At 35.2% G+C, this 19,667-nt stretch overlaps 1 protein-coding gene across 2 annotated transcripts in view; it reads right to left on the minus strand.

Moving 5' to 3' along the window:
- The window catches only part of LOC149068732 (glutamate receptor ionotropic, NMDA 2B-like), a 194,383-nt gene that overhangs the window by 57,081 nt on the left and 117,635 nt on the right, over positions 1 to 19,667 (minus strand). For both annotated transcript variants that reach the window (XM_089250804.1, XM_089250805.1), the window contains exons 4-5: positions 5,278 to 5,459; positions 3,857 to 4,107 (exon numbers count right to left, since the gene is read on the minus strand). In XM_089250804.1, coding sequence (XP_089106930.1) covers positions 3,857 to 4,107; positions 5,278 to 5,459 — 433 coding nt within the window. The remainder of the gene's footprint in view (positions 1 to 3,856; positions 4,108 to 5,277; positions 5,460 to 19,667) is intronic.

Here is a 19,667-nt window from a genome sequence, read left to right on the forward strand (position 1 = left end):
TATGACACGAAAATTCAAAATAGGCATTTATACCAAAAAAGTTTGAAAATAGGCGAAAAAAGGCATTTATGGCATTAACTTCCGGGCTCTAATTATCAGACTTTGACGAGGGATCTCCAACCACTTCACGAACCGTCTAACCAAGTTCCGAAATTCGGACACTTTCCGAGTTTTTAATATTCAACGAGACCGACCAATGATTCGCGAACTGATCAATTTCGGGCTTTGGCAGTAACATTTACACGTCATAAATGAATGTTTATTCTACTAATTAGTTTCACGTGTGATGAAGAAAATCCCTTCAGGAGTTCGAAACTTTTTTAAAGAAGTAAATGCCCAGGAGAAAACAATAAAGTGCGCAAGAGTTACATCACCGTGAATAATTAATTACCTACAAAAAATGAAAAGAAGCACATTGTTATTTTTCTTCACTGAAATATTCTTAAAAAGAACAATGAATAACACATTATTTTTCATCACCATCTGGTTGTAATGGTTTGAGGACGGAAGAGAGAGAAAAAAGATTGTTACACAAACAAAATTGTCACGAAAGAAAATCGAAAACAAAATTCTACGGCCTTAATTTCTATTACAATATCTTCTAGGAAATATTTTTCGATAATTTCAAATTGATATAATATGTTACTTTTTGGATTTTTAAATGCGCATAAATGACATTGACCTCCGGATACTATTATCTGATTGGATTTTTTAGGACAGGGTGATCAAATAAAAAGTTGATTGTTATTTATTTTAAAAACAAGGGTTCTCAGATTTCTGTGACGAGCCGTATTTTCGGTATTTTCGAGTTGTTGGTCATATTTTAAGCATTTTTTAGCGATCGGTCACTTATTACGTTGTATTCAAACAATAGATATTTTTCCATAGTCATTTTTACTAGCGAAAATTTTATGTAGGCCTTTTCTTCCAAGATATAGTATCCATCCGAGTGACGTGGTGGTAAGATGCTCGCCTACCATTGTGGAGGTTTCTGTTACCGGGTATAAATAATGTATTTCTCCCCTAATGAGCTTGAGGTGATTACCGATATAAGACCGGGATTACACTATAAAATTTTGATAAAAGTCCTTTTATAAAATTTGAAAAATGCTACCAATAAGATCATCGGTTGCACTTTTTTTAGACTGTAACAAATGTAACACTGTAATCTTATTGGTGGCATTTTTCTCAAGTTTTATAAAATGACATTTATCAAACTTTTATGTTGTAATCTGGGCCTTAGGTACCTTCATTTCCAACCCAACTCGTAAATGGCAGTAAATTGCGCACAGCAATGTGGCCGGTGTTGGTGTGTGAGGTGAAGTAGATATGTGTATATCCCCGAAAATAAGCCCTAGCATTATTTTTCAGGATGCTCCTAATATAAGCCTCACCCCGAAAATAAGCACTAGCCAAAATCATCAATGAGACGCATTTAGTCGAATGCAATCAATTGGCTTATTGGTTTTTTTTCCCCAGTTTTGTCAAAGAGCTGTTAAAACTTTTGCAGTGTAATCCCGGCCTACGTAAACTGATAAATTTGAGACTTCGACTTTTATCAAAGAAAACGAAGAAAATTGCTACTTACGGCGTTTTTGATGATAACATATAACCGGCTATATGTTACTTGGACCCGACTTGGCTCCTACAGGGCCGTCTTACATCAGCACATCGAGCTTCGGCCAGGGATCTCCGGCTACTTCACGAAATGGCCGGTCAAAGTCCAAATCATTTCTCCAATTCGGACTTTGGCCAAAACTCTTAGCCAATTCACGAAGTGGCCGGCCTGATTGTGAAGCGGCCGCACTTCGGGCTATGGCAGTAACATATACATCCAAAACATCCTTTTAAAAAAAAAACTGTCTCGTATTTCTCAATCTTGTATAACAACGTTATGATTGATTAATATGTCTAGTCTTTCTTAACCTCAAATAATTACTAAAATACTGAGAAAAACCGTCAAAAATTATAAATTTCCGTTGCGTTGTAACGTAATTACGAAAGCAATTCGACGCGTAATCCAATTAATTTAAACAGAAAATACTTTTCTTGGCAGGTTTTAAACAAAAAAAAGAACCGCTTTAAATTCATTATTTAATGAAACAATTAAAATTTCTTTTTAAGCGAGAAAAATTTCCAGCTTCATTATCCTCATAAAATTATAACTATATTTTGTTTGAATGTCTTTTTTTTTGAAAACTTAATAAGCTTTCAAAGAAAATTGAAACAAATTTTTTCTCTAAAGAAATTGTTGGAAACTTCAAAAGAAAATCTCATTATGTGTTAAGTACGCTTCACATTTTAAAGTGGAAACATCAAATGTTTATCTTTTAATTTTCAGCGCTTCATTTTCCATTAAATCGATCCCATCGTTAGATATTATTTTGTAATAAGAGGTGTTTCTCTTCATTATTTTTGATTTTGTAGTACAGAAATTGCTTTGACGAAGGGTATGAGGGCTATGACATGATCTTATAATTGTACTGTGTTAATTTTTCGTACGTGCATATTTTGCAAGGTACTTCATCCACTTCAGTTGTGCTGATTACGGAGGCAGTCTAAAAGAGCATGATAGGAACATACTCGGTTGCTGATTGATTTTTCTATGGGGCCCTTTGCCTGACTGGAAATGATTGTAAACCAATTTTCATGAGCCTTTTAATTTATTTTAATTTAAAAAGCCTTTACGATATCTCATTATCATGAGGCTTCCTGTGCAACTTGAGTTCATTCGTTGAACCATTTCTTTTTACCTTTCTCATTCGGTGTGGTCTTTCGCTGAAATCATTTTGTTTTACGTTCAAAACAACGAAAATATAGCAAACATAGGTTTTGGTTTAGTTTCTTTTCTCTGAAATATTCGATTTAGTCTTCCCTGTATGTGTGAATTATACGGTTTAGTCTACCCTGAATCATTCTGTTAGGTATTCTTCTGAATCCTTCTGTCACGTTTACTTTGGACCACTCCGCTAACTCTTCCTCTGAACACTTCTGTTAAGTTTACCTTTGAGCCATTCCACTAACGATTCTTCTGAATCCTTCCGTTAAGTTTGCCTTTGATCCATTCTACTAACTTTTCCACTAAATCTTTCTACTAACTTTTCCTCTGAAGCCTTCTGCTAAGTTTTTCCCTGAATCCTTCTGTAGTCTTACTTTGAACATTTCTTCTAAGCATTTCTCTGAACCACTCTGCTAAGTCTTCCTCTGAACCCTTCTGCTAAGTCTTCTAAACCATTATTAATGTTCAACAGTGGGTAAATAAGGGTTGAGTCTTTGACTGAGACATTCGATCCCCAGTTTACATAAGAAATATTAGGTTCAATCTCTTCAAATATTCAAAGCTTACAAAGTAAGTGTGAGCAGCAATTATTCAAATGCAGACATAAATACAAAGGTAAAGGCCACAACAGACAAAATTCCCAACGAGGTGGCTGAGAAAAGACGCCCTTAACCCAATAAGAGCATTAAAAAACCGAATATAATTATGATAAAATATAAATATACTGCCCATATAAAATATTATGTTTGCCTCATATATAAGAATGGATAGCTTCTCGATTTGTCCCAATATGACAAAGCCTTCATGATCGCCTATGAAACATTCAATAGTAACACCACCATCATCGAATTACAGTCAGTTCTCAACTTAGAGAAAAAAATCTCGCCAAAGTGAGCATTCAGTGTGAATTTCTGAATTGACGAGTCAAAACGCTGGTACGTTAGTTAGGAATCAGTAACATTGCTTGGTAAAGTAATTGAACAATGTAAGAGTTTATATATGGCATCAAAGGAAATCACGGTCAACCAAAAATTTAATTCTATCGCAGCAGGGAATTCAAATTCACATTTCACATACCTAGTAATCCTGGAGGGAATTCAGATGGCGCAAAGTCCAAAGCAGCGCCTATAACCGATTGGGTCACAATCCAAACGTAGTTCTTGCCTGTCAGGCCGAGGGTGTTCGCCGCCCTCATGATGTTTGTGGCCTCGTCTTTGTTGCAGTACAATAAAATCACACGGGCCTCGCTATCCGCAAGCTCTTCCATCTCTTCTAGAACTTTATCCCTGTCACGGGCTTTGAAAATGTAGATGTCCATGATGTTGAACCTGGAAATAACAATGAGTACTGATTCAAACACGAAGCTGACAAATGGTTATTTAATTACAGAAAAATATTGGTTAGAGCAAGGATTTTTGATGCATTCGGCAAATGCAAAATCTGCTGTGAGGAGACAGTTTTGACACATTAAGGAACAATAAAATCTAAATGCTATCTATGCAACTACAGAGGAGTATTTACCGAGCGTAAGCAGGTTAGAGCCCAGGGCCGGCAAACTGAAGAGCGTTGAAGAAAATTACAGGAGAATGAGAAACGAGTGGCAAAACGATAAATCCATCTATCCCAAGAGAGCGAGTGATCAAGTAAGTGAGCTATCTAGAAAATGACCTAGATAGTTCCAAAGCATGTGAGTAATCTAGAGAGGTGAACGCACGTAAGCGACCAAAACAGTCAGCGTGACCAAAAGAGTGCTGTAGCAAAGTGAAGGGTCGGATCAGCGAGTGAGCGAATTATTTACATTGATCGTGGGAATGACCTTGATGGTCTGCAAGCATGGGGTGACTAAAACAGTGAGCGATGGACAAAAAGAGTGACTAGGATAGTTTGTAAGCATGTGAGTGACTACTCAGAATTTGTAAGCACGTGCGTGACTAAAATAATGAACCAGTGAGCGAGAGACGTAAAGGGTGGATCGGAGAGATTGTTAACATGGGGAGACCTAGAGAGGGAGAGGCCAGATCAGTGAGTGACAAAGAGTGACCAAGAGAGTGTGTAAGCATGGGAGTGACTAAAAGAGTGGCCTGGTGAGCGAAAAAGAAAAGGGTGACATAGAGAGTGATAAACCCACGTCAATGAGCAACCAGAGGAGTGACAAGGAAAGTGTATAAGCATGGGAGTGATTACAATAGTGATCTAGTCAGGGGCACGAAAAGAGTGATTCAGTGTGAGGGACGGAAAGAGTGATCTACAGGTTGTCAAAGCATGCGAGCGACAAAAAAGTCGGGTGATATTCACGGGTGAGGGGTTCCTTGAATTCGCCGCCCAGCCGTACTTGAGAAATGAGTGATCAGGACTAGAATGCGTGAAGAATGGCAAAGCCCACAAGCGGGAAAAACCCCATAAATCCGGCTCCATGCATGCATCAAGCTGATCGAATCTGAATCATCATGTCGGATCAATGGAAACAATTTGATAATAATAATGATTACGCCACTCACTTGAAATCGGTTATGCTGAGCACTTCATCTCTGACGGCTCTGACGAAGTCGTCGTGGCCTCCAACTTCGCTGGTGACGATAGCGAATTTTTGCCAAGAGTAACGTCGTAAAATGCTGAGCATAGCTGATGCCTGGTGCTCAACGGAAGGAGCCAGCTGCAATACATAGGATTCCGGCAACCTCTAGACATACAGAAAAATTAAAAGGAAAAAAAAATCACGAATTTTGGGCCATTAAATGCGCAGTTTCAGACACTATTTTACAAATTTAATCATTAGTGAATAATCAAAATTTGTTTCGCAAATACAGGCTGTAAATTGTTTACCATAAACTCCTAAATAGAGTTTTTTCTTTGAAGCTAATAAGCGCTTTTAACCTAAAGAGCGTTTTTTAATAACTAATTTTTCCGAAGCGTCCCTGAAAAAGGGTTAAAATGGGTTAAAAATTTCTAAAAACTTGAAGGAGTTTGTATATACGAATGCCGTCTGCGAAAAAGTTATTCCCACAAAATGTCTTTTTTTTACAAAAAAAATTAATTCAAGTTTTTGTCGAAAGAGGGAACTGAACAAAATAAATAACAGAATTCTGGATCTGAACTTTTTTTCAATCTCTCCTGCGTCTGAAACGTTCTTGAAGCTTCAGCCGGTGATTAGATACTGAGGTAAAACGACTACATCAACATACTTTATCCACCAATGTCAACATCACAATGAAAAACCCCTTATGCAAGCACCAGTAACAGGAATATTCGGAAATTAGCTTTTTAACCTTTCCGATGTTTCTGACGTAATATTACGTCGGAAGTTTTATGGAAGAAATAAAAATATCTCTCTTTAGCTTGCAAGGTGTAGTCACTGATTTGAGATAAGAATGTAAGCTTGAGGAGTTTTTACGTGAATATAAGTATATAAACACATCTTTTTACACTCGAAATCTTCTTTTCCTTTTTCCTCCAAGGCTTGTTTTCGCTTGAAGAATCGTGCCTTAGAATAATTTCGAGGAGAGAGGATTTAAAACTGGCTAGTATATTTTTATTTATTTATTTAAAATACAAAGCTACAGGTTTAAAACCCAATTACAGCTTGCAGTAAAAATAAAAATTAGCGCAGAATAGAAAATACAACTACATGATAAAGTACACAAGACGAATGAAAAGTAACAAAAACTACGCAAAATACAAAACCTCTACACAAAGATATTTACAACGCAATCACAGCAAAAATCTTCTAAAGTCGGTAACAGACGAATGAGAAATATCCAGATGTCGGGGAAGTTCATTATAAAATGCGGAAAATCTGCTTACAGTAATTACCAATATTAGTATTGTATGATTTGATGGCAAATAAACAATTAGATCTTGTATTGTGGCACTTGATATTGAAACAGATTTCACAGATTATCAAATTCGAAATGATATACTCGTACAATATGCAAAAGCGTGAAGTTATTGAGAATACTGAGACGGCACAGAAATATTGTGGGTCGGGGAGGATAAACCAAGGACGGAACTAGAGTGCGGGGGGACAACTGCCCTTTTGGGCAGCAAAATTTAGGGGGGGGTGTGGCAATTTTAGGATTAATAAAGAACACCGTTATGAAATTATCGAGTTTTAAAGTTGTGGGGGAAACAAAATTATGTTTGCCCCTCGCGGCAAAAATCCTAAATCAAGTGTCTAGGCCGAAAATCGCTACCTACTGCAATCATGGACGTTTTGTTATCGAATCGCTGAAACCTCTTTGTGTGCAAGCATAACTAGAATGTAATTTATTCCTTCCTGTCCTCTCAAATATCCATACTCCAAGCTTTCACTTTTGGCGGATACTTGCATTAGGGAAGAAAAAAATACATTTTACCGAAATAAGGAGAGAGAGGACAAAAACATTTTGGGCAGGTTAATCGTACAGCCTGCATTTTATAGGACTTTGATTTGCTTATTTCCAGTTATTTGCTCTCATATAGCGCCCTCTATAGACAGCAATTTGAACTATTTTTACTGCAAAACAAAATAAACCCCCCCCCCCCCTCTTTTATGAGAATAACATTTTTTCACATCCAGGGCCGTTTCAAAAGCACCATGGCTCCCGGGAAAAAGCGATTTTTCTGAGGCCCTATCGGGAAAATTCTCTAAAAATGCAACTACTTTTCACACTTTTCTGAGGCCCCACTTCCTTTGAGGCCCCCTGGCCGTGACCGGGTGGGCTCATGCGTTAAGACGGCCCAGTGCACATCGCATAAATCGGGTGGGCTCATGCGTTAAGACGGCCCAGTGCACATCGCATAAATTTTCCAGTTCCTGGCCCGTAACTAGGCTGGGGTAACCGTGGCACTACCCCAGGTCCCAGAGCCACGCTAATGCCCGGAGGGGGGCAGTAACAAAATGTACACTTGTTTTGATCATTTTGCATAATAAGAACACTTTCGAGGTGGGCTCCTCCTAGAAAAAAAACTTCCCCGAGAAGTCCCGTTACGTTCCTGACCAATTCCTTCAATTTTCATGAATGTTTGAACTATTTACGAATTTATAGGCTACCCAGTAGAGTGAAACTTTTTTGGCAGAAAGTCCCCACGGGCCAGTGGTTGAAGCAAACCAAGAAATAATTAAGCAACTGAACAACAGTCAAGATTTATAACGCATATTTACTTCCATTGCTTACCGTTACTTCTTTTATTACCACGAAATTTATCGATACAGGTCGTACTTGACCTTAAAATTTTAATAACGATCTCAAATTTCACGAACAAATGAATAAAAATCTCTTCGGAAAAACTCTCGAGAGTCCTTGAAAATATCTATAAGTAAATTTATAATAAAATCTTTCTCCCAAATCCATTTTTTATTGTTTTTTTTTTTTTGCAGCATTTACTCTTTATTCGATTCCATTTCCAGGTTGAGGAGTGTAAACTGATATAGGAAAAAAAATAACGGGAATAAATAAGGGAACGGGAATAAATTCGAAATTGAAACTTCTTATACGAGGGGAAATATATATAAAATAATAAAATAAATTCTGTGAAATCGCTTGTTTTGATACAAAATACAAGGGAACTCGATAACTCGTGGGTAAAGGAGGAAAAAAAAACCATACAAAAGAGACAAGAAAATTTTCATTTTGGAGGAAAGAAATATGAAGAATTTAATTCGATGGGGGAACAAATTCGATAGAATGAAAAACACATTCCGTTTCCTTGGAATGGGAATATGTTGCAACACCTTTTTCCTGGAAACTCTTCCCCTTCAAGAAAAGTATTTTTATTTGTACATTTTCTATCGATTTCAATACAAGAAATAGAAAAATAATTGAAAAAAAAATGATCCGAGACAAATAGAAAATGGAGAAGAAATTAAAGAGTAAAAACACAGCCAAAATATCAATATCAAACGGGGGGGAAAACGAAATAAGCTAAAGAAATTGAAATAATAAAAATGAAATTTTGTAACAAGAAACATGCAAATACTGTAAAACCCCATTTTTTGCGGACACTCCAAGGGAAAGAAAAATTTGACCGTAAAAGAGGGGGGGGGGGTGACCGCATCAGAGAGGGTTCCTATTGATACTGTGAAACACAGGATTAAAAACATTTTAAATGGTATTTGTTTGCAAATGAGTGAAATTCTGACGATGTGAGAGGCGTTTAAATCATGAAAGTACATAATTTCTTGTACAGATACAAAAATTAAGAATACACAAAGTTTATATAACGAATTTAAATCGTTTGGTAAAAAGTGATCAATAGCTGTTTTGATTGGTTTTGTTGATTAATGCAACCCCCTTCTAACATTGGTCGCATGAGACGGCCCGCTTTCCAATTGGTGGCCACACCCTGGTATATATCATTGGCCGAATTTCTCTCGACATTTTTGGCGTTTTTTTACTCCATTCTTAACACACTTCATCACTGACATCAGCAGATTCACCGCACAATTCCGTAAATACGATTTCGTAAAGGCGCGTATACACTAGCGCGCGGATCATGCAATCAAAGCATTCACAATTGGTTGATCAGTAATTTGTACGGTGTTGTGAAGGATTCTTGAGGTGTTTCCACTGGACCCACCTGGAATCGGTTTTGTCAACGAACACAAAGGAAAGAAAGGAACACAAAGGGAGTTCGTGTACCCACGAGCGGATTAGAACCGCTGCAGGGGGTCGGGCGTTACAAGATTGGCTCGCTTGTGTATTACGCAAACAAAAACGATCCAACCAACCATTTGAAGCTTGGAAGTAGGTGTGTCCAAGTTCTTCTGCAGCTTCCCAAGCTTTTTAAGGCGCGTATACGCTAGCGCGCCGATCTTGCAACGCACGAGCCCCTGCAGCGGTTCTAATCCGCTCGTGGGTACACAATACAAACTTCCTTTGTGTTCCTTTCTTTCCTTTGCGTTCGTTGAAAAAACCGATTCCAGGGGGGAAAACAGTTCAAGAATCGTTTGCAACACCTTACAAATTACTGAACAACCAATTGCGAATGCTTTCATTGCATGATCTACGCGCTAGTGTATACGCGCCTTTGTAGAATCGGGTCGGAAACTGACAAATTCTCGCTTTTTGTTGGAACAAACCAATCGTACACGAATGCGCCTATGGCAAGTTCTTCTCTGTGTTCCGAAATTTATTTTTCCTAGCTTGCTTTCCTTTTTTCATTCATTGGCCTTGCCAATATTCTTTTTGCTTAAAAATGGATCATATCCGTGCCCTGCCGACATTGTATTCATTTGCAGGAACGTGAACTCCCATTTACGTTTTTTACTGCATTCGATGACCTCAATTTTTTTCTCTTCGGAATCTCTTCTCTTAGTGATTGACAGCTCGAATTGAGAAAATGTATATAATCTTTATCAATAAGATTATCCAGTAATTACATATATTTTTTTCTGCAGAAACGCAATCAACGTATGATTTTTTATTTCTATTTACAGTGATCACCGCGATACCCGATTATGCCACTGCGATACCAGATTTCCCACTGGTAAAGTAGCAGATCTGCTCAATGTAGTTGCGTCTTTTTGCGACACTAATAGAGGAATGGAGACCTTTCATCTAAACGAGGACGAACACTATGACGGCTGGACGTCCAGTCCCTTCAGCAGCGTAAGCTGCGGTGCAAGAATCTGAACTGACTATGTAACCATAAGGGGAATGTTGACATACTAAGTAACACAAGACGCTCACCGAACCTCACCGACGCTCCCGGTGCCGAGAGACGATCGACGGATGTTATATGCGAGATTTCTAAATTAATCATTGTTATTGGGCCAGATTGCCCTAAATCTATCTCTATATGTTACTTGTTTTTTTAATAATATTTCCTTACTCATCCACCCTTCGGGAAAACTTAGATATCTTTCTGAGAGATGTGAAATGGGGTGTGTCCGGTCCTTCAATGGTTCAGCGATAGACAGCAAGGGTTTACAAGTCAAACCACAAAATCATGTAAAATATATGAGCACAACCAGCAAACTGACATCAGAGTTTCCAAACATTAACGAAAACAAAGATAGAACTTCACTGAAAAGTAGCCTGAAAGTGAATGTAATATTACAGCTTGGCCATCTAGTGAGCATAATTTGAAAAAAATCCACATTCGGTGTCCGCATAAAGGTTTTACAAATACAAATACAAATACAAATACAACGCCACAACAGGCAAAATGCCCAACGAGGTGGCTGATAAAAAGATGCCCAGAAAAATATGGATGTCATATGTTTCAAAAATACAGCAACCCAATTAAAAATGCAATTAACAGTCCAATGGAATTTTAGTCCAATGGAACAAATGACGTTAACGGTGTCATCAACCGTATCTGAGGGTGACCGTGAAATAGTCTGAAAATAGTAAAATATTAAGAAAAAAACTAGTTTTATGACTAGGAGAGAAAGAAAAGTTGTAGAAAATCAGGAGCAAAAAGAAGAGTTAATGCATCAAAAGTAGGAAATAAATGAAAAAATTGTAAAATGAGGAAGAAAGAAATCAGTATCCGCAGTTGAAAAATACATGCGATTGCAGTCGAAAGTTCACGAAAAATAACAAATAAAATTGGAATATCGTTTTGTCTTTTTTGAAAACTCTTCTTCAAGAAAAATATTTTTATTAGTGCATTTTCTATCGATTTCAATAAAAGAAATGGAAAAAATAAAGTTAAAAATTTTTTTAAAAATGATTCGAGAAACATAGAAATTGGGAAAGAAATTATAGAGTAACAGAACTAAAATCAAAACCAAACGTTTCAAAATTAAAAGCACAAAATAGATTTAAAAAAATAAAAATAAAAGCAAAATTTTGTAAAAAAAAGTAATGCAAAGTGAAAAAAAAAAGAAAATGAAATAGAAAACTCAAAAAAGCTTAAAAAGTCGGAAATATAATCAAAAATGAATAAGAAATTGATAAAAGTGTCAAGTTAACGGAAAATCTGGGGGGAAAAAAATTAAAGAGAAATTGAACTTTAATAGAATTGAATAGTTTTAGAAAGAAGAAAAAGGTGAAATTCTCATGAAAAAACAATGAATTATTGAAAAAGAGTTTTATAAACATCAATAAATTGACAAAAAAGAAAAATCGTAGAAAGCAGTGGTAAAAATAATTGGTAAGCATATTAAAAGAATGGAATAAAAGAATAAATTGTAAAATGAGCAAAGCAATTGAAAAGTACATACGATTGCAGTCGGAAGTACACGAATAACAACGAAGAATAGCAAAAGGAATGGGAATATGTTTCAACACCTTTCCTGGAAACTCTTACGCAAGGCAAGTATTTGTACATTTTCTATCGATTTCAATAAAATAAATACAAAAAAACGAGAAAGAAATTAAGTTTAGAAATCGAAAAAGAAAAAATAATTCAAAATTAAAGAGCAACAACAGAGTTAAAAGCAATATTAAGGTATCTGGCTATGTTCGAAAACACTTTTTTATGTTATTAGAGATAACTTGAATGACATTTTCTGATAGAATGGGTATTAATAATAACATTATTCTATGAATAATAATTATATTCCTCACCTTCAATGACACTTTTTGATAGAAAGTGCCATAAAATGGTGAAAACAGTAATACATTTTGGACTACCCGTGCCATTTTCTATGAATTTGACATAGCAACTAAGATTTGAAGCTTTACTCCTTGACATAAAAATTGACATTTTCGTGTCAACTATTAAGCCAAGTTCAGGTAATATTCCAAACACGCCATTCCATTAATGAAATGTTTTGCTATTTTCACAGTGCATTCAACCAGTAATGGTGCAGGTTATGAACCAAAATTTAAAGGATTGTATGATGTATAAGTTGCACTCATATCTGTTACGCGTGAATTTTTTGAAATTTCTTTCTACATGTCATGTATAAAGCACTGTAATGAAGCAAATACGTAAGATAGACCAGATTTTCTTGGATAGCCTCAGCAATATATATAGCAGAATATCATATTAAAATGTCTTAACGATACAATGAATAGATGGTTTAGAAATAGTATTTCAAACGCAATTAAATGTAAAAAAAAACAGCATTCTTCGTAAAACACGTTTAAAGTTTTTACTCACGGATTATTTGGATGTAAAAACACAACACTGAAGTAAAAGTAATTACAATTTAAAGCGTTATATAAACAAAACAAGGCTTGTTTTGAAATCACAACATAAAGGGCTTTCATAAAAAATTTAAAAGTAAAAAAATCGATATTTTACTCCAAAATGACGTTTTCAACACAGTCGGACATCTTAAACAGAAAGATAATGAAAGTGAACTTTTTTTTGTACAAAACACTATACAAATAAGTAAAGAAAATGGAAAAAATTGAAAACTGAAGCATAAAAAATCGAAAATATAATTTGCAAGAAATTTGAAAGAGCCAAATTAGTGGGAAATCTGAAAAAAATAAATAAATAAAGAGGTAAGAAAACTTGAAAATTATAAAATTAATATACAATTTTAAAAGAAGAAAGGTGGGAAACTGATAGAAATTTATACAAATTTAAAAATGAGATAATGGTGAAATACTGAAAAAAAAACCGGTAAAACTGAAAAGAAGCAGACGTAAAAAAAAATTATGAATATTTAAAAAAATTTCAAATATATAAGTAAACTGAGAAAAAGCAAAAAAATTTGAAGAAAAACATGTTGTGGTTGAATAACATAAAAAAAAATAACGAAAGAAAAAGTATTAGAAGGGGAAAAACTTTAAAAACTATAAAAAAAATACAAAACAAAGAAGAAAGAAACCTATTGGTTTTTGAAACAGAAAAAAGAGGAAAAATTTCCAAAAAAGGATAAAAAAATTGAAGAGAAACACACTTTAAATCTATCTATATATATAAAATTGATTTGCTGTGTGTGTGTGTGTGTGTGTGTGTATGTTCTCTATACAAATCTACAATTTTAGATCGATCGTCGCCAAATTTTGCATATATACCAAATGGGACCCGACTTGAACGATAGGCTACTTTAAAATTTCGTCAGACCAGGGCAAATGCTCCAAATGGGCGAAAAACTGTCCGGCAACAATGGTTTTTGGGCCTCAACAATCACTTTCCGAACGTTTACTTTGGTTACCGTGGTTCCCTAGCAATGCGTTTCAGACGTGTATATGCCTTTACAACGGTTTGTCACTTCTTTAATCCTGTTAGTATATGTATAATAGTTTATGCCTTTATAATGGTTTGCCACATTTTCAATATACTCTCAGTAATGAGGCTTTTTGAATAGACGTCATAATCATCATCAGCATCGCTTTGAGAGTCAGGAAAAGGGTGATCCTCATAGAAATCAGTGCTAAAATTGTCGATTTTACTGTAGAAATGCGGAAATTAGTGGGATTTTCCGCCCCATCAATAATTTTAAAAATTGTATTGAATTCTCGATTTTTAAAATATTCAGTTCGCTTAGAGATATACGAAGCCCAGGAGATTAAATATGAAGTAATTAGCCAAACCTATACTTTTGAGTTGGATGTTCGAGCAATATCATTGATTTCATTTATATCTTCTCAAGTATGAAAATTAATGTCTCGGTATTGTCTTTTGATATTTAGTTTCATGAATTCATATAAAATTCATTTCAAAATTAATTATGAGCCCGTAAAAAGTAGATCGAAAAAACTCCACAGCTTTAATTAAGCATTTTTTGGAAGCTGAAATAGGCAGATGGGTAACTTGAAGCTCGGGGGGGGGGGGGTTGGAGGCTTATCGAAATACCTAGCGTCCCTTAAAAAGGGAAAAATATATATTCATTTCTACGTTTCTGTAAATATAGATATAATTATTTCATGGATCGCGAACTCGCTATATTGGTTAAATTGCACACGGTTTGTATGTCCCCCAAGAAAAAGAGAGGGAGATATCACGTGATCCAAAAAAGGTTCATTGAAGAAAACCCGGGCAGCGCCGGGTATTAATAGCTAGTATTTAATAAGATTAAAGGAGCAACAATATGATTTAAAATTTCAACAAAAAACTAAAAAAATAAAATATCGATAAAACCTGAATCAGAAATTAAAATTGAACAAACTGAATGAAAATTCTGGAAGAATATAATTTTAGCACATAAAAATATTTTTTACGATTTTTAATATTTTTTAAGAGGGAAAATGAAAATTTATGAGCGGTAATAAGAGGGATAAAAGAGGAAAGTTGGGAAAATAGACTAATAAGAAACGATAATTTGATGGCAAAAAATATTTATTAACATTTGAAATACATCATGGTATGTAAAACAATTTGAAAAAAAATCGTTTATGACTAAAAAATTCTCGTGGGCACTGTAGTATAGATCGATAAGGTACTAAAAGATATTTAGAGGTGCCGCGAGTTCGATACCCGGTTCTTCCGTGTCAGAAACTTTCCTGACATAGGAAACATAAATTCAACAGAAAAGGTGGCATGACCATAGAAAATGATTGCTACCGCATGGAGTCGCACACCGAGAGGTTAGTGCACCAACGAGTATAAAAACTATGCTGCAGTTCGGAATCGGCAATAAATTGTACGTCCCGGTCTAATCAGCCCTCGTGTGAAGGAAATAACCGTGTTACGATAAAAATGATCAATGATAAAAAAAAAATCTCTTAAATATTCATAAAAAATTGAAGAAAATATACAGATTAAAATTTCCTAAGGAAAATAACCGGCCTAATTAAGATTTGAATTGATTTTCTAATTTTTTTTCCCCTGTTATTTCCTATCCTGATTCTTTATTTAAAAGATTTCAACCATAAGATTCATGACAAAAAAAATTTCTTGTACGTTTTCTGAACTTGCCCATGTCCATTAGAAACAAAATAAAATTAAATCATATTCTTCCTTAAAAACAGCCGATTTAAAAAATTTGAATTCATGGTATAAGCGCTGAAATGAATACAAATTTTTGTTTCGTAAATTTAGTTTTTGGAAAATCTCATGCATTTTCAGGGAAAAAAATCAAGTGCTTTCACGTAAGAAAAATATTTTTTTTTTGCAATGAATAAAACCGATGTTCCAGATTGGGAACATTAGCCGTTAAAAGGTTAAATTAGCAACATCTGTGCATATCTCTATATAATGCCGAAATGAAATTGCATCCTGTATTTGAATAAAATTTCCTTTTGATATTTATTTATTTATTTATTTATACAATATTGTTGGCCCTTGGGCCTAAGAGAAGGAATATAAAGAGAAGGAAAAAAGTGAAAGACTCATGGGAAAAAAAAGCGAAAATTGTGAAATTTCGAAAAAGAAAATGATTTTCATACATGGAAATAAATTAACTGAAAAGAAATTCTAGAGAAGCAGGAGTAAAAAAAAAAGAGTGTACAGGGTGGGCAAAAAGTCCTTTGAAACTTTAAAAATGGATAAAAACCAGAAAAATAACCGAAATAAAAAACGTTTGCACAGGGTTAGCATCGCTAGGTCACGGGAATTTTTTTAAGACAGGAATAAAAAAACTAACAAAACAACCGATAGGTGGCGCTGGTATCTGCGACTTTGGTGGAAATATGCAATTGAGACGGCTATAAGAACTTGCGCTCCTAATCCACAAACAGTTCACCGCTGTAAACCGTGTATGTGGACCTGCTGCACTCTGCCGTTGCTGGATTTGTGACTCGCCTGCAATGTGTTATCCCCCTGTGGTGGTTGGTCAGGTGTAACCCATACTGCTGTAATAAACGATTTGGACGCATTCTGTTCGTTATTTGCGTCTATATTTTTTTTTGAATCGTGTACGTCAGCGTTACCTATCGGCAGATTTTTATTTATTTTTTTCCCGTCAGAAAATATTCTCGTGACCTAGCGATACTAACCCTGCAAACCGTTTTTTATTTCGGTTATTTTTCCGGTTTTTAAGAATTTTTAAATTTTTTTACGGACTTTTTGCACACCCTGTACATTAAAAGTAGAAGACAAACAAATAAATTTTAGAAACAGCAAAAATCTTTAAAAAATTAACATTCGAAACTGCAATAAGATCGAGAAATAACGAAAAAAAATGTAGGAAAACAAGAAAAGGGCTTAAAAGTGTAAAAAAGTGGATTAAAAGTATCAGTATATATATAAAATAGAAAAAAATGTAAAAGTGTGAAGTTATTCGAGCTGAAAGAAAAAAATTCCAGAAAACAAAAGTTAAATAGTTGTGATAAAAGAGAAAAGTGTATATAAGACATGTTTTAAAACAATGATAGGAAGTTTAAAAAAAATCAAAAACTACCGAAGGATGAACGGTAGGAAAAATAAAATATGGATTAAAACTTAATGAAAACTAAGTGCTAGAGCACAGTTTTCCACATTTTTGTCCCATCGCCCCCTTATAGTAGCAAGACACATCACATGTGGGGAAAAAATCACTATCGGGGTATAGAAAATACGACGAAGAAAAAAATATTGGGGTACAACAACCTCCGCGATGATGGGGATAGCGAGAGGAAATAAAACAAAGAGGACATGTTTGGAGTCTATTCACCCCTGCGTTTGGACGCAATATTGTGCCCTTGATCGTAAAGTGTTTAACGCAGTCGATTCCCGTTATAACGAACCCCAAGAGACCGGGGAAGTCAATCAGTTCGTCATAACGAAATGTCGTTATAAAGGAATTCCAGGTTTTTGAATTGTTCCTATGTAAACTTATCTGGGGAGATCAGAAAAGTGTTCTTTAAAACGAGATTTTTTTTTTTTTTGCTACAACGGTATTTGCTAAAACGGGATTGGACTGTATATTTTCACAGGATGTTATTTACAAATAAATAAAATAATTACACACAAATATAGTCTTGTGCAATATGGCGTTATGAAAACAAAGAAGCCGCATATAAAATATATGTTGCAATACAATTTTCTTATTACAAATGATATCAGGAACTTTTTTCTCTCCTCTAACGCGTAACGTTACTATTTTGTTAACGAATTTTTATGATAAATGATTCCCCTACATTAGCCTCAAAGTCGCCAAACACTAATTCCCATTACATACTGTTTGTTCATTTTGGCGCAATGGATGAACATTTGGTGCCATGATTAATGAACTTCAAAATTAACTTGTCAGGGTCAGAGACAGTCGCACGCAATGTCGTGTCAGGAATGAATAGTTTCAACCCTGCTGCATTAAATCAGTGAGCTTTGGGCTATCGTCATTATGCACAGCAGCTGAAGACTAATTTTAACAGTGTCTCATGTTCAATTTTTCTCATATAAATGTAAACTGGCAAATAAATTCATCAGTTACAGTTGAACTCGGTTGTAACGACACCTCAGCTATAACGTCAACAGTTGTTATTCCGGACGGATTCCCGTAGAGAATAACGTTAATGAACCTTGCTTGTAACGTCGATGTGAAAACCTAGTCGATGTGTATCACCTAGGATATTATATATAACGACAGGATTGTTTTTCATTACTTTTATTTCCGTTTCGATGACGTTTCCCTAAGATTACAGCTAAAGATAACATCCAAGGAATGTTCGTCAGATGTTCTACAGCAGAGGGTGCACAACCTCCGCCCCGCGTGGCAAATGCGGCCCGTGAAAGGTGTCCGGTGGGGAAAGTATCAATACACAATGCGCGATCGATACCTAAGCTGACGATATTTCCTTCATAAACTTATGGAAAATATGGATCCATACGTGACATCATCAAAAAAATAAGGCAAATATAGTTATCAAAGACAAGTAAAGTTCCAATTAAAGAAAATAATTGTTTAACCAACACACAGGCACAGGGCACCCCTCAGTGACAAACTTAAAACGGGATTCAACTATAAGCCAGCACCAAAACCTAACACCAAGATCTCACCTCGGATCCTTTGTTACTATAACGGAAACTTAATTGGACGAGTTGATTCCAATTGTCAGTAATATAACACTCTGACTTAAAATAGTTTGATATCAATTTGACATTTTTTAAGTAATTATATTTATAAAATAAATACATTCATTATTTTATGAAGAATATAATTGTAACATTCAATTATCGATCATTGTTTATATATAATTTTGAATTGAAAATCTTTCGCCATTTCATCATTAGATGGCGTTATCCTAAGTCCTATTTCGGTCAATAATAACGTTACTGTCATTGGCAGAATATCTCGCCTCTTTTAAAGCCCATTTTTTTCCATTGACAAGCCCATGTATTTGTTGATTTCTCAAAGTAACGCATTTTTTCTATCCCCTTTACTTTGCATCTGCTGAAACTTGGAAGAAAGCCCTCTTAATAAAATAAAAGAAAATTACATTTTACAAAGAATTTACCGTTTTCTGCTATACCGTTTATTAAAAACGCTACACAGTTGAACAGGTGAGGTTAAGTCAGGCACCCCCCTATAGACAGATCTAACTCTAGGAGGTGCTGATTAAGCGCGCTATGACCTAGGGCGGTAAACTTTGAAAATTGAGAGTAGAATTGCAAGATTTGTTTAAAAAAAGAGTCAATACGTGTTACTTAAGAGTCGAAACACAGCTGAAAAGCTCAACCGAGCCTGCAACAAAAAATCACTGTCCGGCAACGTCGAGACATAGCTGAAAAGCATACAATCGTGCTGATTGAGGCATCCGTTTGTGTGGCGGCGATATTTGAGAAATGCTTTGTAGGTGTTTGTAAATTTATTGCTATTCTAAATTTCTTGCAAGTTTAAAAATTTTTTAACGTGTTTTATTTTTGGGCATGTGCGTATGTAATGTATTCATGGTAAAGCATCCGATGCCGCCCACCCTTTTATTCGGGGCAATGCCGATGGAACCAGGGCGGTGTGTGGTATGAAATAAAATGAGGTGTTACTTAAGAACTGTACTTACTTAACACGTGTTACTTACTTAAGAGGATTTGAAGCAATTCAGCATTTTTCAAACAATTTTATCAAAAAATTAGTTACCTCTATTAATTTGGGATAAATACTATCCTTAAAATTCAATTATCTATTGTTAGTACAAAACTTTGA

The sequence above is a fragment of the Pholcus phalangioides genome, unplaced genomic scaffold, assembly GCF_987345545.1.
Source record: "Pholcus phalangioides strain wild (caught in Gottingen) unplaced genomic scaffold, Ppha-v1.0 ptg000024l_1, whole genome shotgun sequence".
NCBI classification, from domain to species: Eukaryota; Metazoa; Arthropoda; class Arachnida; order Araneae; family Pholcidae; genus Pholcus; species Pholcus phalangioides.